Below are 27,792 nucleotides of genomic sequence, written 5' to 3'. Positions count from 1 at the left end.
CGCCTGCACTTCGGCCGCGCGGCCCCGGAGTGCCTCGGAAAGCCCGGCCGACGCCGGCAGGGCGCGCGTGGGGCTGTGGGGTCTCGGAGCCGGGCGGCAGCATGGGGGGCATGGCACGGCAGAGGGCTCGGCGCGGGCGGGCGCCCGGCACGGCTGCCCGGCGCGGGCGTCCCGGCGATGTGTGGCGCTGAAGCGGCAGTGGGAGCGGCGCGGCGGCGGCGGCGGCGGCGGGCTCGGCTTCGGCTTCGGCTTCGCGGCGGTGCGGGCAGCGGCGGCGGCGGCGGCGGCGCACGCCCCTCCTCAGGACCTGGCGAGCCCGGGCCTAAGCGGCGGCCCCTCCAACCCCCCGCACGGCGCTCCCGGCCGGGCCCCTCCCCGTCTCGCCCTGCCCCGGGAGCCTGCCTCCCCGGCCGGGGATGAGGCCGGGAAGCGGCTGCGCGGGGCCCAGCACAAAGCCTTGTCCCCAGGGGCCGCCGCCGCTGCCGCCGCCGCCGCCCCCGCCAGCCTAGAGCCGCCCGTGGAAGCCGAGCCGGCACCCGGGCCCTCATCCCCTCCGGTCCCCAGGGGCGGGCACTGTCCGTCTCCCCGAGGCCCGGGGACCCGAGCTCCGAGCCCTTGGCTTCCTCGGCTGCCAGGAGACCGGACAGCCGCGCAGCCTCCGCCGCTCCGGGCTGTGGGAGCCCTGCGGAGCATGTCGGAGGACAGCGACATGGAGAAAGCCATCAAGGTAAGGGAGAGATGCCACTTCTTCCCGGCTTTGTCCTGTGATTCCTCCCAGCGCCAGCCTCGGGAAATGGAGAGAACTTGGGTGAGAGTTTAGAGGTTCTAGTCACTGGAATCTGGTGAATCCGGGTTTCAGCCTCCCCGGGATCCTTGGACCGTGCTGAGTTGTGGAGGGTGGGTATGTCCGATTCTCTCCAACTTCCTTGGCTGAGATAGTTTGTGCTCAGCTAGAACGAAGGTGAGGAGCGTGGGGATACTTGATATAAGTGAAGCTAAGAGGGCTTCGTAGGACTCTTCACGTTTCACCGCCCCCGAATGCCTCATTTGCTTCTCGGTGGTCCGCTGCAACACTTGTTAGGTCTGAAACAAGCCTGTTTGAGTGCTTCAGGTCCAGAAGTTGGTTCGCCTTCGTCCAAAACGAGTTCTTCGGATTTTCCCTCCTTATCTGTGCATTCGTTTCCTCCTGTTCTCTTGCCTGCCCTCCTCGGAATCAAGAGTTTATTTCAGAGGAGCTAACAGCATCCTCTGTTCTAAAATGACCCCAAACGAGACTGGGAATGTAGCGCAGTTGGTGGTAGAGTACTTTCCTTACCATGCACGAATCCCTGGGTTTGGTCCCTAGCACTTCATAAAACCGGCACAGTGGCGCAAGTCTGTCATCCCAGTGCACAGGAGGATCAGAACTCAGAGCTAGTACTGTGTTTGAGGTTTTGGTAAGGGCTCCTGAGCTCAAGCCTGATGCCCTGAGTAAGATCCATGGACCCACAAGGCTGGAGAGAATCAACTTTTTTTTTTTCTTTTTTTGTTTTTTTGAGGCAGGGTTTCTCTGTGTAGCCCTGGCCATACTGGAACTCACTCTGTAGACCAGGCTGGCCTTGAACTCAGAGATCCATTTGCCTCTGCCTCCCGAGTGCTGGGATCAAAGGCGTCTGCCACCGCTCCCTGTCGAGAACCTATGCTTGCAGGTCCTCCTCTGGTCTTTGAGGACATACACCTGCACAGGCACACAATGAAATCATAAAAAGTTTAAGGTCATCTTTGGCCACATAGGGACTTAAGAGGCCAGCCTAGGGCCACAAACTCTGTGTATAAATCAATAAGTACTTAAATTAGAATGACCCTAGAAAAAATGACTGTTTTTCAAAATAGGATTTCTGTGTGTAACCCTGGCTGTTCTGGAACTTGCTCTGTAGACCAGGCTGGCCTGCTTCTGCCTCCTGAGAGCTGGTATTAAAGGCATGTGCCACCACTGCTCTGCCAGAATAGACTTTTGTTTGTTTGTTTGTTTTAGAGTGACAGCTTTGTTATGTGTTGATACTTCATGTTTTTGTTTGACAGTTTCATGCATTTATTTTTCATTGTTTTGGTTTCTCCATTGAGAGTATTTATATTTGCTGGGTATGGTGGCATGTGCTTGAGGCCAGGAGTTCTAGGTTAGCCTAGGCAACACAGTGAGATGTTGTATCAAAAACGTTTAAATGGGCTGGAGAGATGATGGCTCAGTGATTAAGAGTTCTTCCAAAGGTTCTGAGTTCAATTCCCAGCAACCACATGGTGGCTCACAACCACTTGTAATGAGATCAGGTGCCCTCTTCTGGCCTGCAGGGACATATGCAGGCAGAACACTGTATAAATAATAAGTAAATAAATAAATAAATCTTTAAAGAACAAAAAATGTTTAAACAAAACAAAAAAATGAAAAATGTCCTTAGTTTGACTCAGTATCAGTATTGTTTCTTTTAGTTTTCGAATGTATTAAAAATTTTAAGAACATTTTAAAATGTGTTTATGTGTGTGTGTGTGTGTGTTTGTGTGTGTATGTGTGTGTATGTGTGCACATGAAAGTTGGTTCTCTGTTATCATTTGGGTTCCAAGGATACAGCTCAGGCTTGATGGCAAGTGCTTATTACCTGAGCCCCCTTTGGGTTTAAAAAACCCAAGCCGGGTGGTGATGGAGCACACCTTTAATCCCAGCACGGGAAGGCAGAGCCAGGTGGATCTCTGTGAGTTCAAGGCCAGCCTGGGCTACAGAGAGAGTTCCAGGAAAGGCGCAAAGCTACACAGAGAAACCCTGTCTTGAAAAAACAAAAACAAAAACACTCCCCAATATTTAAAATCAAAAGAAATTAAAAAACAACTCACCACAACGTTTTCTGGGTGGGGCTGGAAAGATGGCTTAGTGATTGAGAACATCCACTACTTTTGTAGAGGACTCCAGTTTGGTTCCTGGCACCCACACTGAGTTGCCCACAGCCACTCACAACGGTCTGTATCTCTAGCTCCAAGGGATCTGACACCTTCTGGTTCCAGGGCACTTGAACACTACTTACCCACACACAATTAAAAAAAAAATGGGCAGGGCGTGGTGAAACACATCTTTAATCCAAGCACTTGAAGGGCAGAGGTGGTTGAACTCTGAATTCAAGACCAGCCTGGACTATATAGTGAGACTCTCGTCTCACAACAAAACAAAACAGAGGCTCTGGAGAGATAACTCAGCCCTTTAGAGCACTGGCTGCTCTTGAGAAGGACCCCAGTTCAATTCCCAGCACCCACATGACAGCTCACAACTGTCTGTAACTCCAGCTCCAGGGAATCTGACACTCTCAAACACAGACCTGAATACAGACTAAACAGTGCATATAAAATAAAAATGCAAATAATTCTTTTTTTTTTTTTCTCTCTCGAGACAGGGTTTCTCTCTGTAGCTTTGCGCCTTTCCTGGAACTTTGTAGACCAGGCTGGCCTCAGACTCACAGAGATACACCTGCCTCTGCCTCCCGAGTGCTGGGATTAAAGGCATGTGCTGCCACCGCCTGGCAGAAATGAAAATAATTCAAAACAAACCAGAAACTATTGAATCTGTGCAGAACCTATCTATTTGTGTACAGTAGTCAGAGATAGTTGCTATTGTTTTATTTTTCCTCTTCTCCTATTGGTTGATAATTTCCTGGGTTTTATATATCTAGTAATTTTTGTTTAAAGTTGGACATTTGGTAACATTGTAACGACTCTGGACTCTGACTCCTCCACCTGCCTGTTAACATTTGTAGCTGCCTAGAATTAAAAGGGAATTTCTTTTCCTTGTGCTTGCTAACGTCTGCTCATGGATGTTAGGTTTTTGTTTTTCTCAGCCTGTGTGTGTTGTCTAGCTATGTCAGCCCCTGATGTGGGCAGAGACTTTCCAGTGTTTTGAACTCTTTGAGGCCCGGACCCCTGCCGCTCAACCCCTGTGGTTCTGGAGTCCTTTCAGAATGGAGCTGACTGCAAAGTCCCTTCTGCCTTTAGATTTTCCCTGGCCTCTCAGTCCCCCCAGTCCTTGTGGTTTTCTAGTCCATTAATCAAAAAGAGTTTTGTGGAGAGCTCACTTCGGCCTTATTCTCTGGTCTGTGTAGCGGTCTGCCCTCTAAAGCCGCAGAGCTGCGTTCCTGGCCAGGACCATTGTCTTGGAGCTTAGCACAGCTGTCCCTTGTCACCCACATTCGCCTGCTCTTACCTGCACAGTCCCCCATTTTCTTCCCTGTCCAAGAGAGCAGCAGCATGGCTTACTTTTCATAGGCAGCTTCATGCTGGGAGCAGGCCACACCACTGACTGCTTTGGGCAGTGAGGACAGAGGCTAGGAGCTGCAGGAGCCAGGCTGCATGCTGCTTTTGACCTCTCTTCTAGTGGGTTGAAAAAGACAGTCCTCTGTTGTTCAGCTTAGACTCTTCTGAAATAGTTAGTTTTGACAATTGACAGGGTCTGCCTGTGCAGTCTGGCTGGCCTGGAACTCATGTAGACCAGGCTGGCTTGCCTCTGCCTCCTGGGTGCTGGAAGGAAAGGCAAGCAGTTCTGTTGTTTTGTTTTGACAGTTTTGTCTAGCTTTAAACATATTAATGGAAGGCAGCTGCCTGCTTCCCACTGTCTGAGAATCTCCTGTTCTGCTATCATTGAGCCTCAGAGAATGTCGGTGGTCTACCCAGATAAAGATGAATGGAGAATGAATCTAGAGTACTTCATCTACTCCGTCCCAGATCAGTTGTTCTAGAATCTCAAGTGGGGGCCTGGGCATTGGGTCGTTTTGAATTTAAACATTCTCAGGTGGTTATGGTGGTTGGTTACTGAGGAGCAGCAGTCTGGAGTGGGTCTGCAAGTGCCTTTCTTCCTGTTGTAAAGCAAGTCTCTGAACACCAGGCTTGAACACGTAGCCCTGTCTGCTCTCCGTCAGTCGGCTATCACCTTCACATGGGGGCAGGGTTAGGCCTGAGAGTCCACGCTCCTCTCCACACAAGTTGAACAGTTTGTTCAAGGATGTAAGCCTTTGCAGATAGCTGACAGGGTTTTCTGAATCTCAGAAAGTACACTGGATTGTTGTGGTGAAGACACACGAGTTACTGTGCCGTGTGTACGTGTGTGTATGCACGAGCGTGGGGGTGCAGTGCTGGGATGGATGTGGGCCTCTTTATGCTAAGTGTTCTGCACCCATCTGAAGTCCTGACTTGGTAATACTTTGACACCCTCTCTAAGGCATCATTTGTCTACTTAAATAGACCATGTAGGCGGGTTGCACGGTTTCCTTTTGTTCTGGCACCTGTGCTATTGGAAGGCAGTGATTGGGGGGCAGTGGCAGTTATAGACACGTGCAGTTGTAAAGCCCGCGGACTGTTTCGAGGTGAGGTGCTGAACCAGGCTGTCCTACCTCTGCTCAATTGTCTAGCTTAACAGTGGAGTCATCTCTGTCCCTCTCCCTCTTCTTCTTTTTAATAGGAAACCTCCATTTTAGAAGAATATAGTATCAACTGGACTCAGAAGCTGGGAGCGGGAATTAGCGGTCCAGTCAGGTAAGACACCCATGTGGAACACAGGGCCCAGTGCTCTGAGAGGAGACACACAAACTGAGCCCTGAGCTACAGGCATCAGATGTAGCCGTGAGAATTAGCCTGAGTTTAAATTACAGTAGAGTTTTTGTTTGGTTTTGGATTCTGTTGTAGTGTTGGGTTTTGTGTGTATAAAGAACATGTACTATTGAGCTAGAATAGAGGGTATTTATATGATTATGTTTTTTACATTTTGAGTGAATGTGTGTGAACACACGCACATGGGTGCACATGTGTGCCATAGCACATGTGTGGAAGTCAAAGGATGACTTTCAGGAGTTGGTTCTCCTTTCCTCCATGTGGGTCCTAGAGACCTCATTGGCCCCTTAGTAAAAGCTTTTTATTAGTTTTTTTTTTTTTTTACATCTAGACACAGCTAGGTAGCAAGGTCACATGGTCTATAGTATTACAGGTTAGTTTTAAGATGTCAAAATATTTGGGCCAGTGAGATGGGTCATTGGGTAGAGGCGCTTGTATATAATTCTGATGGCCTGGATTCAGTCTCTGGGACCAACAATAATACTGGAAGGAGAGAACTGATTTGCGGGTTCCCCTGTGACTTCCAAATGTATATACACACAAAATAAGAAATTAAATGTAATTAAAAAATGGAAAAGGTGGGCTGGAAAGATGGGTCAGAGTACTGGCTACTCTTGCAGGGGACCTGGATTTGATTCCTAGTACCCATAAAGTAGCTCACAGCCTCCTGTAACTCCTGTTCCAGGGGATCTGATGACCTCTTCTGACCTTCGCAGGGACCTGGTGGAGAACAGATTTACATGCAGGCAAAATGTTCATACAATAAAAACAAAGAAATTTTTTTAAAAATGTAGAAAAAGACCGGGTTATTTTTTGAGAGGCTGTCTTTTCTGCATTGCTGACATTACTGCTGGGTCGAGACCGAGAGACTTTTCCCTGCCACCTGCTGCTCTAGGGAAGGTTGTTTGTATTCGTCTGTCTGTCTGTCTGTCTGTCTGAGACAGTTTCTCCAGGCCGTGCCCTCCTGGTATTTGCTATGTAGATCCTAACTGCCACTGTGATCCCCTCTACACCTAGAGTCTGTGTGAAGAAATCTACTCAAGAACGGTTTGCACTGAAAATCCTTCTCGATCGTCCAAAAGCTAGAAATGAGGTATGTTCCTTTAGTACTTGGACTTGTTTACACACACACACACACACACACACACACAAGAAAGGGAGGGGTGTGTAGTGTCTGTGTAGGCCAGAAGAGGGCATTAGACATTAGATGCCTTAGAGCTGGAGTTACAGGCCCTGTGAGCCACTCATCATGGGTACTGGGTCTTCTGGACGTGCAGAAAGCACTCTTAACCACTTGGCCGTCCCTCTAGCCCATGTTTAGATGTTTTTAGGGCCTAAGAATATGTCTGTGTTTACAGTTAGGCAGGCAGCTTCCTGGAAATAGAGAGATGTGTGGAGAATCTTATGTCCTACTGAACTTTTCTTCCCTGTTCACATTGTCGAGTTCTGTCACAGTGTGGAGAGCTTGCTCGCATGTGGGCTTTCCCTTCCAGCTGCCTCACATCTTCTTACAGTTAGTAGCGGTGATCTTGAAATAAATGAGTCATGTATGTCTTCTTCTACTAATAGAGGGCATAGACAGTGGATCTGTCAGTACAGTTTTATTTGGGAGAAAATACTGAGGAGATGGTCCGGACAGGAAAACAAGATTCTTTTGTATTAGTTAGTCTAAGTGGTAAGGATTTTACAGAAGTAGACATCCTTTGGACTCAATGTGGTCAGTTTTTGATGGGACATTTGGGGGAAAACAATGGCATTTCCTTTGCACAAACATTTCTTGTATTCTCTTTAAGGTTCGTCTGCACATGATGTGTGCCACACACCCCAATATAGTTCAGATTATTGAAGTGTTTGCTAACAGTGTACAGTTTCCTCACGAGTCCAGTCCCAGGTAAGTCTACACAGGGCCGGCACCATATGCCCGCCCATGTGGAAGTCATGTTGTACAGAATTGCCCTCTTCTGTGTCTTCTTTCCCTTCCCCACCCGCTTCCTCTCTCCTCTTCCTACTTCTTTCTCTTTGTGTTTAAAAACATAGAAACATTTGTAAGAGCGGAATTATGTAACAAACGCCCAAGGTCTCAGCACTGAGTTTTACCAGCTGCCTGTGGGAAATCTTGTTTCATCTGCTACCCTTCTCTACCATTGATTTGATTACTTTCTCTTTTTAAAAAACTTTTTAAGGGTTGGGGATTATAGGTCAGCATTAGAGTGTGTGCGTGTGTGTGTGCGTTACAGTTTAGTTAAAAGCAAAATAAAGCATTAAAAAGCCAGGTATAGTGGTGCATGCCTGTAATCTTAGAACTGAGAAGCCGAGGCAGGAGGATCATACATTCCAGTTTAGCCTGGCCCACATAGTAAGACTATGATTCTAAATAAATAAATAAATTGGAATTGAAATAGATTTTATTCCAAATCGGTGAAAGGGGCCCAAATGTCCTTCCCGATCCAGTCTTAGAGGCTGATACAAAGCCCCCGTTGCAGATCTGACTTCCCTTTTGAAGAAAGAAACCTTGATTATTCTTTGAGCTGCACATTTGGGAAGTGCCTGAGGTGGACACTGAGATGTGAACGATGTCATGGCAGTGCAGTAGGCAGCCAGAAAGGAGTCTCTTCCTTGCATTCTGAACCTTAGAAAGCAGCGTAGTGTAAGTGCCGCCCGGGAGGCAGGCGGCTCACAGAGGCTGTGGGAAGTGGGCATTGTGGAGCTGGTAAAGAGAGATGGAGTCTTAAAAGCCAATGGGAAGTCAATTGTTTTCCACATCTATGCTCTGTTGGTGAAAGCATTTGGATGGAAGCAGAAGCATTTATATGAAGGAACAGGAACCCAATTCATGTTTTGTTGTGTTTTTTCTGTTTTGTTTAGTTGAGCATATGAGGATCATTGCACTTATTAGTGGCCAGATAACCCTGAACTTAGATAGTGGTTACATATTTTGTAGATGAGTTCATGGCAGTTTTTGATGCTTCAGGGTTTTTCTTTTCCTTTTCCTTTTTTTTTTTTTTAACTTAACAAAATCAAATGCTTTCAAACAGGGCTCGACTCTTAATTGTAATGGAGATGATGGAAGGGGGCGAGCTATTTCACAGGATCAGCCAGCACCGACACTTTACAGAGAAGCAAGCCAGCCAAGTAACAAAGCAGGCAAGTCGACCCGGCGGGTGGGTGGGCGGGGGCCTGGGGGAGCCGACCCTCTGGCTAAGTGGTCCAATTGCATCCATCGGGGAAGCCAGCTGAAAGAACAGCTCCATTTGACCTCTCATTGCCTGCTTTGTTATATATAACCAGAAAGGACACCTCACGGGGAAGTGGGACCCCTTTCTACTTTGGGAGGGAGGATTGTATTCTTAACTGTGTCAAGTGTGTCCTAAGACTGCTGGGAGTGTCCTCCACTGACTGATGGCAGCTGTGCACAGGTAGCTTCGGATGCTGCTGATGCCCACTTGGAAAATCGTTTAATATAAACTTGTTCTCAGGCATCTCTACCTGAGATGTTTCTTGCATAAGTCACCCATCATTTCTGCAGATTTTAATACTATTCTCAGATTTTTATAATAGTGAATGATTCTTAGTCATAATCCATCATATTTTATTGTATAAATGATTTATGTCCCATTTAATGCCCTCACTCCAGCCAGCACTGACCACTCATAGAGGTGACAAGCTAAACCTCAGGCTTGTCTTCAGAACAAGCAAGCAGACCCCAGAATGGCAAACGGCCCAGCAGTTAGCTTTAGAAAGCTCTCACCGATTTTCCACCCTCAGTTTTCAAGTGTCTTTTGATGCCTCCTTTCCGATTGACTAGGGAGCAACCAGTATTTGAAGTGCTGAGAATCGCACACCGAGTTGAGGAACTATAGAATCTTTTCTGTTTAACTTTTAAATTACACCATTTATTTCTCAAATACTGAGACTAAAGGATGAGCTCTGATCATCTGTGAAAAAAACCACTGTTGCAGGTCTACACAGACAGATGTATTGTCATTCATTAAGTAAGATGAGGTAGAAAATCAAGCCAGCGGCCTGGAAGGCTTTGCCTGCCTTTCAGCTCCCTAGAGTGTCCTTGTCTCTGAGGTGCAGTCCTGCTCCCCACTGGGCAAGCCCCTGCCTACTGAAGGTGCTGCCTTGGGGGCCCTACAGTGTCTCTCCCAGCAGGGCATCTTACAGGATGTATCCCCCACTATGTTCTGACAAAGGATCTTTGCAGTCAGGTGTGTTTAGTGATTACAGGCTGTGGTTAAAGGAAGGTGAGTTCACTTTTGTGTCTTGATGGCCCAGGTCTGTCTTAGCTTCTGTTTGGAAACTGACACTGGGCACAGCTGTACCTGACTTAACCCTGAGCTCTCACGCCAGGTGTGTGAGAGCTGGTGCTTTTCTAAGAAGTGGTTGCCCCACTCTGCCCTTTTTCAGATAGCCCTGGCTCTACAGCACTGTCACTTGCTAAACATTGCGCACAGAGACCTCAAGCCTGAAAATCTGCTTTTCAAGGATAACTCTTTGGTGAGAAAATTTGCTTTTCCTCGTTTGATGCTGTCACTTTGTTTTGTTTGATTTTCTTTCTTTCCTTAGACAGAGTTTGTGTATCCCAGGCTGGCCTTGAACTTGCTCTGCAGCTGAAGATGACCTTGAACTTCTGATCCTCCTGCCTCTACCTCCTGAGTGCTGGGTTCCAGATATGCATCATCACATTCAGTTGATGTGACACTGGGGATTGAACCCAGGACTCCTCCGTGCATAGTAGGCAAGCACGCTGCCACCTGAAGTACATCCCCAGCCTTGTTTTGTTTTTGTCACACTGTCCTGATATGTAGATCAGGCTGGCCTGGAACTCATGTAGACTAGGTTAGCCTAAAACTCAGCTTTCCTTTTGCTTCCTGAGTCCTAGGATGGCAGGTGTGTGCTTCCCTCTGGCTGCACCAAGTTCGTGTGCAGGAGGTTTTAGGCCATGGGCCTTCTAACACCTTCGTTTCCCCACTTGTTTCCTTGTTAGGGCTCAGAAATGTCATGACCCCTGTGACACCGGTGATTTGGACAGTATGGATATATTTGGGGACTTACAAATTTATACTCAGAGGGCTTTAGGGAAAGGCAGGAATTGACTGCTTTTTATGTCACCGGGAAAGTTAAGTTTGATTTGCTGCCAGCCCTGTCTTGTTTTCCTCTGTATTCCTGTCTCCTGCCCCATATTCTACCAGTCAGTTGCTCTAGTTGCCATGAAGCTCATGTTCAGAATGAAGCAGTGCTTGGGGTTGATGAGAGGAGGGGCCGGTAGGCTAAGACTCTGTGAACTGTGCTCACAGCTATGGATGAAGGCTGACTTTCTTCTGGATTACTTTTAGATTACTGATTGATTGACTGGCTTATTGTGGGGGTGAGTGTTTTGTTTGCAGGTGTGTGCAGTGTCTGTGAAGGCCCGAACAGGGCATTGGATGCACTGGGACTCGAGTTACAGGTGGTTGTGAGCTGCCACATGGGTGCTGGGACCCAGCAGGAAGTGCTCATAAGTTCTGGGCCCGCTACAGTTTCCAGTTTACTAAGAACAGTTTCCACATGCCCTGCATAGGCTCAGGTCTCAGATAGAAACTGACAAGAGCCTCATGCCTGCATTGTCCTCCTTTTATATATAGGTAGGGTTTTATCCTGGAGCCCAGGCTGGCCTCAAACTCATGGCAATCCTCCTGCCTCAGTGTCCACAGTGTTGGGATTACAGGCATGAGCCACCACACCCGGCTTCCAGAAGTGTTTCCTGACAGCTGCGCAGTATTGACTCCGGTGTGTTTTCTTTCAGGACGCCCCTGTGAAATTATGTGACTTTGGGTTTGCTAAAGTTGACCAAGGTGATTTGATGACACCCCAGTTTACCCCTTATTATGTAGCACCTCAGGTAAGCATGTTTTCTTCCTTACCTAAGTGTATTGCTAAGTTGCCTGGAGCCTCTTGTTCCTACTTTTTCTTTCTTTCTTTATTTCTTTTTTTTTTTTAAGATTTAACTAAGTGTACTTGTGGTTTTTTTTGTTTTGTTTTGTTTTGTTTTTGTTTGGGCTTTTGTGAGGGTGTGGGGGGTTCAAGACGAGTTTTCTCTGTGTAGTGTTGGAACCTGTCCTAGAACTCACAGAGTTCCACTTGCCTCTTCCTCCCAAATGCTGGGATTAAAAGCGTGTGCCACCACTGCCTGGCAAGTTTTTTTTTTTTTTTTTTTTTTTGTTGTTGTTGTTGTTGTTGTTTTTTTGTTTTCAAGACAGGGTTTTTCTGTAGCTTTGGAGCCTGTCCTGGAACTCGCTCTGTAGACCACACTGGCCTTGAACTCACAGAGATCCACCTGCCTCTGCCTCCCGAGTGCTGGGATTACAGGCATGCGCCACCACCGCCCGGCCTATATTTTTTATATAAGTATGTTTATATAAGAATATATAGGTGCTCATGCAGGCTCCGAGAGGGTGTTGGATTTCCTGGAACTGGAGTTATAGGTAATTGTGGATACTGGGAATCGAACTTGGATCCTCTGTAAGAGCAATACATGCTTGTAATTGCCAAGCCATCTCTCCAGTCCCAGCTCTTGTTCCTTCTCTTCTAGGCCTGTATCAAGGTGGGGAGCAGGCACTCAGATTCAGAAACTCTAGATTGCTTCCTTTGGTATAGAATTTTGCTTTTAAAATCAATTTTTTGGCTTTGGGTAAAGTGTTTACTGCACAAGTCTGAGGACCTGGGTTAGAGTCCCTAGAACCTACATAAGGCTGATGTGCATGTATTTACAATCCCTCTGTTCTGTCATAAGATGGGAGGTGAAGACAGGAGAGTCCCCAGAAGCTCACCTGCCAGCTAACCTGGCGTATGCAGTAGAGAAACAAGAAATTTTGCCTCAAACACGGTGGAAGGCAAGGGCCTATCTCCATGTGAGGTTGTCCTCTGACCTCCCTGCATGTGTGTTGTAGCATGCACACACCTAAACTCACATGAAAACATGTAATTATATGTACACACGATACGCCCATGCACAAATTTTTTTTTTTTTTTTTTTTTGAGACAGTGTTTCTCTGTGTAGCCCCAGCTGTCCTGGAACTCTCTGTATAGACCATGCTGGCCTTGAAGTCAGAGATCCGCCTGCCTCTGTCTCCTGAGTGCTGAGATTAAAGGCATGCACCATCACACCCAGCGCATAGATTTTTTTAAAAATCAACTTTTGTTAAGCTACAGTTTAGAGGTTTGATTTACATGCAGTAAAACACTCTAGATCCAGGAAAGCCAGGAGGCTTTATATTGTAGATGCTACCAAACCCCCCCCCCCCCATATTTAACGTGTTTTCCTGTATCTGCCCGTGATAGACGTTTATCTTCTCCTTAAGCAGTACTTCAGGACATATCGTCACTACTCCTGTCCATGGCACTGTTGTTAAGCACTGTGATCTTGCCATTGTGATAGTTAAGCAGGCTGTTAGGGGACAGACAGGTGTGTAGTGGGTGGAAGGCAGATACTCTCAATGGAAGGGAGAGTCCAGTCCCAGGTGCTGTTGGGCAGGATGGTGCTGCACATAGCGGACTCAGTGGGGCAGAACTCTGGGTTAAGATTGTGCAGTTCCTTCTTACTTTATGTTTTGGACTGGGGTTAACTGCTGGGAAGTGAAACCGAGGGAAACAAACCTGTAGAAAAGGGAGACTCAGGGTGTGCGCTGGCTCAGTGTGTAAACCTGACAAGCTGAATGTGGTCCCGGGGGCCCGCATGTGGAAGGAGTGAACTGAGTTCTTCTTGGACCTGCACCTGTGCTGCCACACATGCACATCGTACACAGTAGATAAACATGCAATTGAAAAGTGGTTTTAGAAGGGAGACCATTCCTACTTCGGGTGTAGTTTCAGTACTAACAAACATGACCTCCACGTGAGCGTCACCACGGTGACATTCGGAGTCATCTGCAAGCCCGTGCCCTCTGCTCAGCTCCTTCCTTGTCTGATCCACAGAGCTGACACCCTTCATCTGCTCTGGGTTTCATGGAAATGTGATTGTGACCTTTCTGTCTCACTTCTTTACCCAGCATGCTTCAGAAACTCATCTGTGCTGCATGTGTTAATATATAATATAGTCCTTTCTGTTGCTAGGTAGTATTCCATTCTACAGCCAGACTGCGCTTGTTTTTCATGCACTATTGGCCATTTTTAATGCAGCTGCTAATTAAGAATATTCAAAGCCGGGCAGTGGTGGCGCACGCCTTTAATCCCAGCACTCGGGAGGCAGAGCCAGGTGGATCTCTGAGTTCGAGGCCAGCCTGATCTACAGAGCGAGATCCAGGAAAGGCGCAAAGCTACACAAAGAAACCCTGTCTCGAAAAACCAAAAAAAAAAAAAAAAAAAATTCATTTATGCCATGTGGTGGTGGTGCACACCTTTAATCCTAGACCTCGGGAGGCACAGCCAGGTGGATCTCTGTGAGTTCGAGGTCAGCCTGATCTACAGAGCAGGATCCAGGACAGGCACCAAAACTGCATGGAGAAACTCTGTCTCGAAATCGGAAAAAAAACAAAACAAAACATTTATTTACTAATTTTGAGTTCATAGTTTCCCATCTGTAAGGTACCTTACAATAGCTTTTGTCATTTATGGGTTTGTTTTTTTTGTTGTTGTTGTTGTTGTCGTCTTGGCTTTTTTTGTTTTCTTAGACTCTGACTATGTAACCCAGGCTGGCCTGGAACGCAGAGATCCACCTGTCTTTGTCTCTTGAGTGCTGATTAAAGGTGTGGCTACTGTGTCCAGTAGAAATCACACTTTTGCAGCTGCACTTGTTCAAACAAAGGAACGAACAAACAATTGTTGCATCGTGGAATTACCTTGCAGTGTTGCTGAGATTCATCTGACTGCAGTAGCTTTCTGTAAGCCTGATCCTCAACAGCATGAGGAAGCCCTTGAGCTTCCACGGTCCCAGTCTGGACTTGGCCCACTTTGCCCTCCTTCCATGTTTATAGCCTGTCTTCGGTAAGCACAGCCCCCTGAGGTATCAATGCGCTGGGTGGAGCCTGTACACAGATTCCGAGATCTTCCAGGGGCATGCCCCTGGTTTATGGAGACACAGGGACTTTGCACCTGACCTTGTTTCCTAGTACCTGAGTGTACTTTCATCATTTTTGTTGGTCCTTTGTGGTTGTTTAGTTTCATTTTTCTTTTTTTTTTTTTTCTTTTTATTTTTTTTATTTTTTTATTTTATTTTTTTTATTTTTTTTTATTTTTTTTTGGTTTTTCGAGACAGGGTTTCTCTGTGTAGCTTTGCGCCTTTCCTGGAACTCACTTGGTAGCCCAGGCTGGCCTCGAACTCACAGAGATCCTCCTGGCTCTGCCTCCCGAGTGCTGGGATTAAAGGCGTGTGCCACCGCCGCCCGGCATTTAGTTTCATTTTTCTTTTTTTTTTCTTTTTGGTTTTTCGAGACAGGGTTTCTCTGTGTAGCTTTGCGCCTTTCCTGGAACTCACTTGGTAGCCCAGGCTGGCCTCGAACTCACAGAGATCCGCCTGGCTCTGCCTCCCGAGTGCTGGGATTAAAGGTGTGCGCCACCACCGCCCGGCTAGTTTCATTTTTCAAGACAGGGTTTCTCTATGTAGCCCTGGCTGGCCTCGAACTCAGCAGAGAACCACCTGCCTTTGCCTCCAGACTGAGCCACCACCATCTGGTTGATTATTGTTGTTTCTGTAGATTTATTAGGATTCCATCCCCGGAAGTTCCTGTTGTTGTAATGCATACCTTTAGTTGGTATGTTCCTTCCTGTCTTCCTGCTCCATTGAAGCAGCTAGGACTACCATGGAGGACAGGCTCATGTCAACATAAGAACAGACATCCTACAGAAGCAAAGTTCACTTTAGCCACTAAGTCTAGGTAACTTCTGTTTCAGTGGAAACAGTGGGTGTCAGTGGAAGGCTAAGGGAGTTCTCTCTGTTCCAGTAGAGCAAAGTGCATGTGTGTTACATGGTTCTCAGTGCTTCCCCCCCCCTTTTAAAATAATAAGGTCTTAAATCTAGCCCAGGTTGGTCTTGAACTCCCAGCAGTCTTCCTGCCTTAGCATCCTGAGTGCTGGAATTACAGGCATGAAGTACTACACCTGAATGTTCTTGAGTTAATATTTTGGTAAGGCATTTGTATTTTCTGCAGAGGCTATTGGTCTGTAATCTCCTGTAACATCTTTGCCTGCTTCTAGAGTTACTGGGTCAAAGCTGACTTAATGAGACAGTTGGAAAGTTTGGTATTGGTTTTGTGAAACCCTTTGTGTAAGATCGCTCGTTGACTTACCATGGGCTGTGCCCTACTGACCCCATCATACATTTATAGTGTTGTGAATCAAAAATGCAGTCAATATATCCAGCCTGCTGAGCATAATAGCATAGTGTGACACATTATGCTTTAGACTAGCAATTTTTTTTTTTCTGTATAGCATAAACTTTATAAGGTGTTCCTTATAAAGAGCACATTTTCCCACACGGTATTCAGTCCAGTAGAGCCCAGGTTCTGGTACTCTCGCTCACAGTCCTCAGTGAAGACGCTTCAGGCTTTGCCACTTAGCACATCCTCCAGGGCCTGGTTACCTCATTAGCACTCTTCTCTTGGCCAAAAGTATAGTGGGCCCAGAGCTTGGGCTGCACCTCCGAACATTTCTTGGATTAGAATGGGTAGGCCAGGGTGCACCTTCTTCAGCTCCACAAAACATGGCTGGATGAGATCCTTCACACTCTGACTGCCCGGGGAACACTGATGTAAGTGGATGTGAATCTAGAACAGCCCCAGATTTGTGCCGATCACTCGGCTAGCAGTGACGGCTGCCGTCTTTGCCAGACTAGCAACTATTAATCAGGACCATTGCATGACATGAGTTAAAACATATTCGTAGAAATGGTTTTCATGTCTTACTTCTGTGGTTGACCTTGCATAACTAGAACTGAAGAGAAAGGAAAGGATTATAATGCCTTGTACAGTTGCTTTTCTTCCTCCACCTTGTGTATGTGTGTGTGTGTGTGTGTGTGTGTGTGTGTGTGTGTGTGTGTGTGTTGGTGTGTGTTGTAGTTGTTGGCTGTTTGGGGGGTTTTGTTTGTTTGAGACAGGGTCTCATTATATAGCTCTGGCGGCCTAGAACTTACTATGTAGACTAGGCTATCCTCAACCCCAGAGAGAACTGCCTGCCTTTCTCTCCCAGTTGCTGGAATTAAAGGCATACATCTCCAGGACTGGCTGCTGCTGCTCTTTTGAGACAAGGGTCTTACTGTAGCACAGGCTGACCTCAAACTCTTGATCCTCCTGCCTCTCCTTCTAGTGTGCTGGGATTACAGCCATGCACTGTCATGCCAGCAAAACATTTAGGGCTGAGGTGATGCTCAGTTGCAATGCTTTCTGGGCCAGTAGGGGGCTCTGAGTGATCTGCAGTGCTCCTGTAAAAGCTGGGTCCCTACAAGCTAGGAGCTGCAGCACACACCTGCAGTTCCTGTGCTGGGGGAAGCAAACAGGAGCATTCTGAGTTTGCTCATCAATGAGCCCCGCTTCCTTGAGAGAGACCTTTGTTCATTAAATAGGTGGAAAGTGATAAAAACACCCCATGTTGATTTCTCTTCCTATACACACATGCAACTGCACACATGAACATAGACACATACTTGTACACAGTTTGTGTTTTGTGACATGTTGATGTATCCTGAGCTGGCGTAAAAATGGCTGTGTGGCTGACTGATGACCTTGAACTCATCATTCTCCTGATGCTGATGCTTCTACTTCCTGAATGCCTGTCTTAAAAAAAAAAATCATTGCAAGAATTTTATACGGTTTTAGGTTCTAGAGCCCATTTGAGTCAATTTTACACTGGATTAGGTGTAGATGCAAGTTTAGCTCTTAGCATTTGAATAGTCACTTGTCCACACATTCGCTATGAAGTCTTTCCTGCTCTGCTGTTGTGGAGTGGTTGTCAGGAGACAGAACGTGTATGTGGGTTTTCATGCAGACTGGATTCCTGTTGTGTTGCTTGTGTTCTGTAGAACCCACTCCTGACAGCAGCTGCAGGTCAGCATCAGGGGCATCGCCTTAGAGGGCTGATTGATTTTAGTTCTCTAACCTCCAGTTTCCCTGTGGTCTCTGAGACAAGCCAGTGGTCACAGACTCCCTAATGGTCGGAAAGAAGAGACAAATCTCCTCTTGGGGGATAAAGATAAAAGGACTTGACCCTCATGTGCTCCGTCTAACTGGACACATCCTTAACTGACTGATAAATTACTAGCTGTAAGAAGGAAGCTTGAAAGTATTTTGGTTTTGAGACAGAGTCTCACTATGTAGACTAGGCTATCCTTGGGATTAAAGGTGTGTGCCAACATGCCTGGCTAAAAGCGTGATATTGATGTTTTTTGAGGGTTTTTTGTTTGGCGGGGAGTGTTGAGACAGAGACAGGATTTCTTTGTGTAGCCCTAACTGTCGTTGAATTCAGAGATCTACCTGCCTCTACCTTCCAAGTGCTGGGATTAAGGGCGTTTCAGGGGCTGGAGAGTTGGCTCACTGGTTAAGAGCACTGGCTGCTCATCCAGGGATTTTGAGTTCAATTCCCAGCACCCTCATGGTGGCTCACAACCATCTGTAACTGCAGTCACAGGGGATCTGACAGCCATTTCTGGCCTCCAAGAGCACTCTGGTACAGAGACACACATGTAGGCAGAACATCCTTCCACATAAAAATAAAAGATTAAAAAATATTTAAAAAAAAAAAAAAAAAAGGTGTGCACCACTGCTGCCTAGCCTGGTGTTCCTTTTTCCTTTCTGTCTTTTTTTTTTTTTTTTTTTTTTTAAGGTTTATTTATTTATTTTATATATATAAGTGCTCTGTCTGCATGTATGACTTTATGCCAGAAGAGGGCACCAGATCTCATCATAGATGGTTGTGAGCCACCATGTGGTTGCTGGGAATTGAACTCAGGTCCTCTGGAAGAGCAGCCGGTGCTCTTAACCACTGAGCCATCTCTCCAGCCCCTGCTGTTACTTTTTATTGTTGATTGTCGCTTCATCTTTCACCTTGTCGTCGTCGGTCCCCAGCTGTGGGACATGGTGGTGTGATTTCCAACAAGCGGTCTCATTTGGTCTGACTCTTTGCTAGGTACTGGAAGCACAGAGAAGGCACCAGAAGGAGAAGTCTGGCATCATACCTACCTCGCCAACGCCCTACACTTACAACAAGGTGAGGGAGGGAGGGAGGGAAGGAGGGAGGGAGGGAGGAGGGGGTCAGCCCCTTCCCACTGTGGGCTCAGTGACTCTGTGAGATGCTAGGGTGCCGCAGCAGCTGCAGTACCGGAGGAACCCAAGTTTCTCATCTGAGAGAGATGAAGTCAGGTCCTTCCTTGTTTAGAGCCTGCAGCAGGGGCCATCGTCACCACACAGTCCCCTGACAACACTGGAGTGGCCGGGTTAGCTTGCATTTTACAAGTGAAGGCCGTTTTTGAAAACTGGTACTGACGCACTTTGGCCATTGATGGTGCCATTCCTGGGGCTTCATAAAATGCCAGTTTGAAAAAGATAAAAGGAGGTCCATTTAAACAAAACTGCCTCATTTGGACAGTGTCTTCTGTGCAGAGCAATTGCTTGGTTACTTGGTGCTGTCTGTGTCTACAGCCACACCAGACGTGGCTCTGTGGACCTCATGGGGCCAGCACCGCTGGAAATGGGTCCTGGAGTTGCTGAGTAGATTTTAAAAAGTGCTTTTTTGGGCACTTGAAAACTAGCTACAGGTGACGGAAGCCTAGGATAACTGTTGTGGCTGCCCACACTCCCGCTGTGTGGCTTCGTTTAGGCCACTAAGCTGCGCTCAGAAAGATTTGTGGAGTTGGTAGGTACTAGCCAGGAAATGGCAGGTTCCCAAGGGAATAATGCCAAAAATGATAGAGGAGGAGGACACTGGGCTAGCCTGTGGTTTCACTGCAGAGTGCATAGCATGTGCATCCCCACAACTGTATACAAGCATACATACACAGGTCAGCAGAGCACTTGTGCTCAGTGCTCACTGGTGGATCCCTTCACCTCCTGGACATTGGGCCTGAAGGAGCTTGCATGGTGTGCAGCCTGCAGGTCAGGTGACTGCAGACCCAGAGCACCTGAGCCAGTGCAGAGTGCTGACGGTCCCCACACTGACCCTGTGCAGCCTCCCACCCTCATGAGGCTACTGTCGAGAGAAATGTGGCCCCTGGGGTTGTTAGAACCTTCAGCTCTGAAGACTGGAGTAAGGAATTCAAGGAAGTGTGAAACATGCCTTCAGATCTCATGCCTGACTACTCAGGAGGGTTAAGAGAGAAACTTGTTATTTTATCTGGAGAACTTTCTCAGCTCTTTCATTACTTACAATTACTGACAGTGTCCTCTTCATTTGTAATTTATTCTCTTCATTTGTAATCTATATAGTTGTTTGGTTTTTTTTTAAAAAAAATTCAAATAGAAGTTTTTAATGAGAATAGAGTAGGATACAGTTGTTATGTGTGACCAACAGCGAATGCTTTTACACCTCCAAATTTTGTTGTTACACTGCTTTGGCCCTTTCAGAACGGCTCATTCCATTCAGCGCCAGCGCGCACGCGCCTTAGCCGCTGTGGCCAGCACTCCTCCACCGTCCAGATTGACAGTACGTGGTCCTGTGCGAGCTGGCTGTTAGTGTTCTGCTTCCTTGCTCAAGGCTGGCTGATGTGCATGGGATAGGTACATGCAGTATTGGTGGCTCTCAGAGACAGGAAGAGAACACTGAGTCTCCTAAGATGTCCTCAGCTGCCACTGTCCTTGGTGATAGCAGCTTGTACGTGTTGGTGCTGCACACCCCTGGACTGTAGTTGGAGGCTCTTCTCTGATGGGAGTGATTATTTTCTATTTTGCTTTCAGAGCTGTGACTTGTGGTCCCTAGGGGTGATCATCTATGTGATGCTGTGTGGATATCCTCCTTTTTACTCCAAACACCACAGTCGGACTATCCCAAAGGATATGCGGAGAAAGATCATGACGGGAAGTTTCGAGTTTCCAGAAGAAGAATGGAGCCAGATCTCAGAGATGGCCAAAGATGTTGTGAGGAAGTGAGTGCCTGGGCTGCTGAAAGGGTGCTTAGGGAGCCCTGAGCGGGATGCAGGGTAAAGAGAAGTCCTTTAAAGTTGCCTGTTTTACTGTCTCTACACAGCTTGGGTAAAGAGTTCTTTTAGTGAGCAGGGTGATACACACCTTTAATCCCAGCACTTGGGAGGCAGAGGCAGGCGGATCTCTGTGAGGTCAAGACCATCCTGGTCTACAGATCAAGTTCTAGGACAGGCTCCAAAGCTACACAGAGAAACCCTGTCTCAAAAAACAAACAAAAGAGTCAGGGGCTGGAGAGATGGCTTGGTGTTAAGAGCACTGGCTGTTCTTGCAGAGCAGGATTGTCAGCACCAACACGGAGGCTCACGGCTGCCTGTAACTTCAGTTCAGTAGGGCTTAACGTTCTTTTCTGGCCACTCCAGCACCGTACACATGACATATGTGCACAGATAACAAGCAGGCAGACACTCAAGTATAACAGAAATAAATATTAAAAAGAATTAGATGGAGGCTGGAGAGATGGCTCAGAGGTTGAGTATTAGCTGTTTTTCCAGAGGTCCTGAGTTCAATTCCCCAGCAACCATATGGTGACTCACAACCACCATCTATAATGAGATCTGATGCCCTCTTCTGGCCTGCAGGCAGAACACTGTATACATAATAATTAAATCTATCTTTAAAAAAAAAAAAGAAGAAGAAGAATTAGTGAGGAAGAAGAAGGTGGCGAACGCCTTGAATCCCAGCACTTGGGAGGCAGAGGCAGGCAGATCTCTGTGAGGTCAATACAATCCTGGTCTACAGATCAAGTTCTAGGACAGGCTCCAAAGCTACAGAGAAACCCTGTCTTGAAAAACCAAAAAAGATAGGGACAGTGACTGTCCATAAGGAGGACTGACACAGACCTGGTAGGAGAGCTGAACTTGAGATGTAGTTCCTCCAGTGCAGCTGTGCCTACTTGATGAGTCCCTTCGTGTGAAAGGGGACATGACATGCTTTGGGACTGTCTTACCGACAGCAGTCCCTTTGAAAAGTGAGCTTGTGCCAGGCGTGCTGATCCCTGCACGTAAGACCAACACGTGGAAGGCTGAGGCAGGAGAATCATGAATTCAGTGCCAACCTGAGCTACAAAGACCCTGCATCCAAAGAAGAAGTTTAAAAAGTGAGGTGGTGGTTTAGGGAGTCTGCTGTACAGGGAGACTAGTTCCTAAAATGTATAAAGGACTTCCTGTGATGGTGAGGGCAGGGTTTGAATTCCTATCCGTCTTCATATGCTGCTTCCCTGTTGTACGCCCAGCTCTGTAATAAATCTTGGTGGCTCTCTGCTTCTTGTGTGTGGAGGTATGCATGCATATAGAGGTCAGAGGTCAATCTTTAGTGTCATTTTTCAGACCTTCTTCCATATTTTTGACAGGGATGTAGGCCTGTCCTGACTCAGACATTGGGACGAGGGACTATGTAGTTAGGAGAGGTGGTGCTGCAGAGCCCAGGAGTGTGTGGGGTGAGTTAAGGGTTACAGTAGCCTGAATGGCTGTGAGGTCATGAAGTGTGACCAGACGCAGCCGCTGTGGAGAGTGTTGGCTCAGGAGAACATGCCGCATGACGGTCTGTCACAGTTGCCGACTGCCTCTGAATAAAGGAAGGTTCAGGTCCTACCATAGGGTGGGACCTCCTTTTGTCTTGGATAACAGCCTGTTGTCTCAGAACTGCATGGCCTTCAGCTAGTTTCTAGGCACTGTTAGCCAAAAGCAGTTGAAGCATTGTCCTGGAGACCTCAGTGTGGGATTAAATACAGCAGGACCTGTAGGCATGTTGGTCTGTCTGCTGAATCTTGATTTGTGGTCCCGAAGTTTGGTTTTTGTTTGTTTGTCTTCTTCTTTTCTCTTTTTTGAGACAGGGTTTCTTTGTGTGGCCCTGACTGTCCTGGAACTTGTAGATCAGGCTGGCCTTGAACTCAGAGATCCGCCTGCCTCTGCTTCCTAAGTGCTGGGATTAAAGACATACACCATCATACCCAGCTTTGAAGTATCTTTGAATAAAACTTCTGGTGCCCCTTTCAGTCTGCTGTCCAGGAGACCTCAAGCCATAGTGTACCCACAAGTAGATGGGACTAGCACCCCATCCTGCCTTGCTGTGAGAAGTCCCAGGCCTGTAGGAGCTGGTAGAATCAGACTTCCTTCATTTCTTCTGGGGACATCTCTGCATGTTGTGTCTGTTGGTGTGTTTTCTCTCTAGGCTCCTAAAGGTCAAACCAGAGGAAAGACTCACCATTGAGGGAGTGCTGGACCATCCCTGGCTCAACTCGACGGAGGCTCTGGATAATGTGTTGCCCTCTGCTCAGCTGATGATGGATAAGGTTTTGAGTGATGGCTTATTTGGGTGTCTGAAAAGACAGTGTGAGAAAGGGAAGTTGGGCCGACTGAATATAGGGCTTGAAGGGAAACAGTCAAGCTTGTTTTCTCCTGTTTCCAAGGACTGCCTTTTACACTTGCAGTGTGGGTTTGGTGGCACAGAGCATATATGGTCCCTTCCCCCAAGGGGTTTAAGTTAGGCTGGTTGGGAAGGCCAACAAACAAATTGAGTATTTTAGAAACCAGATGTTGCGTGCTGTGGGAATTCAGAAATGAACATCTCTGAGGGTGTGTGCCACCCAGGAAGAAGGCAGAGAGCCTCCCACTTTCCTTACTGGCTGCCTTCTGTCTTGAGGAACATGAAGAGTTATTTTATTATCTGTGTGCCATTATATGCATTCAGGTGCTGCTGGAAGCCAGAAGAGGGCATACTTGAGCTGGACCTATAGGTTGTTGTGAGGTGCCCGTTGTGAGTGCTGGGAACTGAAGTGGGTCCTTTGTAGGAACAGTGTGTACTTAACTTACACCTGCTGAGCCATCTCTAGCACCATTAGTAATTCTTACTGAAGAAGGCTAGCTGGTAGGTGGCTTAGGTGTGGTCTGCTGGTCCCTCTGGGCCTCACTGATCCAGGGAGAGAATCCTCTGCCTGAAAATTTATATGCCATCAACATACTGTATGGATCTCCTTTGTCTTGGATTGGCTTTTTAGTGTCAAGTAACAAATGTGGAAACAAGCTGGCAGAGCCAGGCACAGTGGCACACCACTCCCAGTGCTCACTCGGGAGCTTGGGTTGGCAGATCACATGGATCCTAGAGTTCAAGATGAACATGGGCACCATAGCCAAAGAAATGTTCAACAGCCAGAAGGCCAGGGGAACTGATGATCATGTTTACCTGCAGGCAGTGGTCGCGGGGATCCAGCAAGCTCATGCCGAGCAGCTGGCCAACATGAGGATCCAGGACCTCAAGGTTAGCCTCAAACCCCTACACTCCGTGAACAACCCCATCCTGAGGAAGAGGAAGTTACTTGGGTAAGTGAGCTTATTTCTTTGATCCTCAGAGTAGGCATGGTTGAGTGGTGAGTGCTGGGAATTCAGCCAGGGGCCTGCCCTCTTTCTACAGAGGGTAGATAGTATGAAGTTTTTAAGTGGCCTCAGAAGGTGGACACGCTCTGTAGTTACTTTTTTCTGAACGTTCTGGTATCTTGAGTTTGGAGCTGGGTTCTGAGGTCTTACCTTGCTATTATCTTTCCCCACGCTTGTAAAGCACCAAGCCAAAGGATGGTATTTATATACACGACCATGAGAATGGAGCTGAGGATTCAAATGTTGCCTTGGAAAAGCTTCGAGATGTCATTGCCCAGTGTATCCTCCCCCAGGCTGGTAAAGGTCATGCCACTTACTAATGTTCTGCGTGTGTGTGTGTGTGTGTGTGTGTGTGTGTGTGTGTGTGTGTGTGTGTGTGTGTACACGTGCGTGCGTGCATGCACACGCGCATGTGCGCATGTGATAGGAGCGGATAATTTGATGGTCTCTCTGTCTCTTACACTAAGTACAGTATATGAGGGAGTCCACATCTACTAGGAAGTATAGACAGTGCCCAGTGCAGACACATGGTAAGTTTGTGTCTTTGGTTTTCTGTGAAGTCCTCAGTTCAGCTGACTGCAGTACCAGGTATGGCATGTGATTTGTGTTGTCTGAGTTTTGCAATGAAGGCACAAAGTAGCGGGTGAAGAATGGCAATGTGGACAAGGTCTAGGTATTGGTTAGAGACCATCAACACCATTTCTAGGACCTTTACAGTGCAGCACCATGCTTCTGTGAGTTTAAGGATGCTGCACAAGCTCACAGCCAGCCCTGCTGCAGCCTCCAGCCCTGGGCTTCACCGCCTTTACAGGACATGGCCCCATCCCAAGAGCCTCCCTGTTCAGATGGCGGGGATGTGAGCCGCTGTTCTCGGCTAATGAATGAAGCTTCATATTAGGTGGGGTCAGAAAAAGATGGATTCACCTGTGTTCCGAAATCCTTTGCCATTTAAGAGCATTCTGGGAACATGCCTGAGTATTTTGAAGCAAGGGATGAATGTAGGAATGAGTAGCGCACACAGCCTTGCTCTCCCCCCTTGGCTAGGTGGTTTTCTTCAGAGACAGTTCTCACATTACTTCTCTGACTGACCCCAGCACTCGGCCTTGGGCTTGTCAGAGCACACGGGTGAAGATGTAAACTTAGAAGAGCTCAGTGACCAGAGGTCGTCTGGGCACCAGGACCCCCAGGAAGCCAGTGTCTAGCAAACCATGCGTGTTGTGTCATGCTTTCTCAGCTTGTTGGTCATCACGTCCTTCCATTTCTGACGCTAAAATCCCATGATGCTACCTAAAAATGGAAACTTCCTCTCCTTTCTTGCCCATAGGAGAGAATGAAGATGAGAGACTGAATGAAGTAATGCAGGAAGCCTGGAAATACAACCGGGAGTGTAAGCTCCTGAGGGACGCTCTGCAGAGCTTCAGCTGGAATGGTAAGATGCAGCGGCTCCTGTCCCTAGACACAGACGGGCTCTTTGAGGCCAGAGCCAGGGAGGGAGGGTGTGTAAAGAGAAGAGGCTCCGGGGGCAGGCCCCGCTTTACCCGCCCAGGCATGTCAGGCCAGCTTTACCTGCCCAGGCATGTCAGCCCCGCTTTACCTGCCCAGGCATGTCAGCCCCGCTTTACCCGCCCAGGCATGTCAGCCCCGCTTTACCCGCCCAGGCATGTCAGCCCCGCTTTACCCGCCCAGGCATGTCAGCCCCGCTTTACCCGCCCAGGCATGTCAGCCCCGCTTTACCTGCCCGGGCATGTCTGCTGTCTGCTCCTTGGACCTGTTTTCTACAAAGTGCATTGTGGGTTACAGAATGAACACTGGAGAGCTCTGTCAAATATTTCAAAGACAAAACCAAACCAGATTCATGCCCCACGTTCCTGGGCTGTTGACCGGTTGATCAAGGAACAACACTATGCAGTCGGGGAGTACCAGAAAGTTTTCCAGAACCATCTGTTAAGCCCAAAGTCATTTGACTGAGAAGGGTTCCCAGATCGGCCACTTGGCAAACTTCTTCCCCAGGAGAACAAGGTGGAGCGGGACCTTTTCCCTGCTCTGCTCTCCGCAGCCTGGGGTTGCATTTTCTCTCCAGCTGAGTAGACTGTATGAGACCCGCTCCAGTGTCTGGGGAACAGAGGGCACGTGCTTTGACTCTGTCCCCTGCATGTTTCCTGAATGGGCCTGGCCACCCCACACCTGAACAGTCACTTCACAGGGGGTTTGTTTGAAAATGTGAACTGTGTGATGGGTCTCACAGTGTGTGTACTGTGAGTGTTCAGAGTGGGAACACTGCTGTGTATCCACACCTCCATCACAGTAGTTCTGTAGTCTGCAGGGGGGGGTTGTTTGTTTGATTTCATGTGTATGAGTGTTTGCATGTATGTCTGTGTTAGCACATGTGTGCTAGTGTCTGCACAGGTCACAAGGGGAAGTCAGTGTCCCTGGCGCTCCAGTTACAGGTGATTGTGAGCCACCCTGTGGTGCTGAAAACACCCTGAGCCCTCTGTAAGACCAGCCAGTGCTCTGAACCACTGAGCCAGTGCTCCTGCCCCAAGTTCTGTACTCTGTGTAAACAAAACCAGAGAGGTCTGTGTCCTTTGTTTCTGGCTTCTTTTAGTCAGTATTGTATTTGTGAGGTCCATCTACGTTCTCATGATAGACTGTCCACTCACCACTGAGTGGACAGTTGGTTTGTTTTGATAAACAAGGAAAGGGCTGTTGGGAACACTTTTCTGTGTCCTGATGAACAGCTTGTGAAATTCTTACCTCCTAGGCCTGGATTAGCCTGTTCTGAGCAGGCACTGTCCGTGTTTTGAAAGCAGCTGAATAGGTTCAGGATGCTCGCTGAGGTGCTCTGAGGCTCTGAGCATCTGCACACGCACCAGCTTGACTGCTGCTGCTTCAGATGTGCGGATTCTGTAGTCGCTGACTATGGGGGCCGTTTGGTTGGCATCAGCCTGGTGACCATGCTTACCATGATTAGATGCCTACTGACCGGTTTCCTTGTGACTCGCCTGCTTTTATTTTTGGTCTGTCTTTCTACCCAGTTGTAACTTTCTTATATACATTTCGGAGGGTGGTTTTGTTTTGGTTTTTTTGAGACAGGGTTTCTCTGTGTAGCTTTGCGCCTTTCCTGAATCTCGCCCTGTAGACCAGGCTGGCCTCAAACTCACAGAGATCCACCTGCCTCTGCCTCCCCAGTGCTGGGATTAAAGGTGTGGGCCACCATTCCCTGGGCCGGCTTCTAGGAGTTTTTATGTACTTGGGTCTGAGTATCTTGTTGGATGTACATCAGTGATCTCTGGTTTTGTAGCTTGTGAAACTACTCAGTTGCTGCTTGAAAACGGAGGATCTGAACTGCTTCTGGACAGTGGGCCAATTCTGGCTACTGAAGTATGCTGCTGGCTCTGTCCATGTGAAGAGTTGGAAACTGACCTCGTTCTCTCTTGAGTTCCAGGTCGTGGATTCACAGATAAAGTAGACCGACTGAAGCTGGCAGAGGTTGTGAAGCAAGTGATCGAAGAGCAGACCGGTCCCCATGAGCCCCAGTAGTAAAAGCTTCAAACTGTTTTTAACAATCGGAAAAATTAGTCCTTAATGTAAAAAGTAATTTTTATGTAAATTAATAAATCATAATTTCATTTCCTCGTTGCTTAATGTTGCTATATAGATTTAGGTTCAGAGTTTCCTAACACTTAACTGTTTTCCTT

The 27,792-nt window shown here is 47.6% G+C and overlaps 1 protein-coding gene and 1 pseudogene across 5 annotated transcripts; one reads left to right on the top strand and one right to left on the bottom strand.

Annotated features, from left to right (window-relative positions):
• Mapkapk5 (MAPK activated protein kinase 5) lies at positions 1–27,727 on the top strand. Of its 5 annotated transcripts, none has more exons than XM_028855648.2 (14): positions 1–727; positions 5,471–5,544; positions 6,637–6,712; positions 7,413–7,510; positions 8,655–8,763; positions 10,030–10,119; positions 11,408–11,503; positions 18,715–18,795; positions 20,478–20,665; positions 22,893–23,013; positions 23,910–24,040; positions 24,276–24,397; positions 25,419–25,523; positions 27,540–27,727. In XM_028855648.2, the coding sequence occupies exons 1-14, from the start codon at positions 692–694 to the stop codon at positions 27,632–27,634; spliced, it is 1,422 nt and encodes a 473-aa protein (XP_028711481.1). In that variant the 5' UTR covers positions 1–691; the 3' UTR covers positions 27,635–27,727. The 5 variants fall into 5 exon arrangements, with proteins under 5 accessions (XP_028711481.1, XP_037054571.1, XP_028711482.1 ...); XM_028855649.2 differs by having other exon boundaries at positions 309–727; positions 24,276–24,391; positions 27,534–27,727; XM_028855647.2 differs by having other exon boundaries at positions 310–727; positions 27,534–27,727.
• Positions 16,064–17,653, bottom strand: LOC114681896 (annotated as a pseudogene).
• Positions 27,728–27,792: the final 65 nt, after the last annotated feature.

This window comes from Peromyscus leucopus, chromosome 23 (genome assembly GCF_004664715.2).
Source record: "Peromyscus leucopus breed LL Stock chromosome 23, UCI_PerLeu_2.1, whole genome shotgun sequence".
In the NCBI taxonomy this organism is placed as follows: Eukaryota; Metazoa; Chordata; class Mammalia; order Rodentia; family Cricetidae; genus Peromyscus; species Peromyscus leucopus.
The sequence above is the reverse complement of the archived record's forward strand: the minus strand, read 5'-3'. Positions and strand labels throughout refer to the sequence as shown.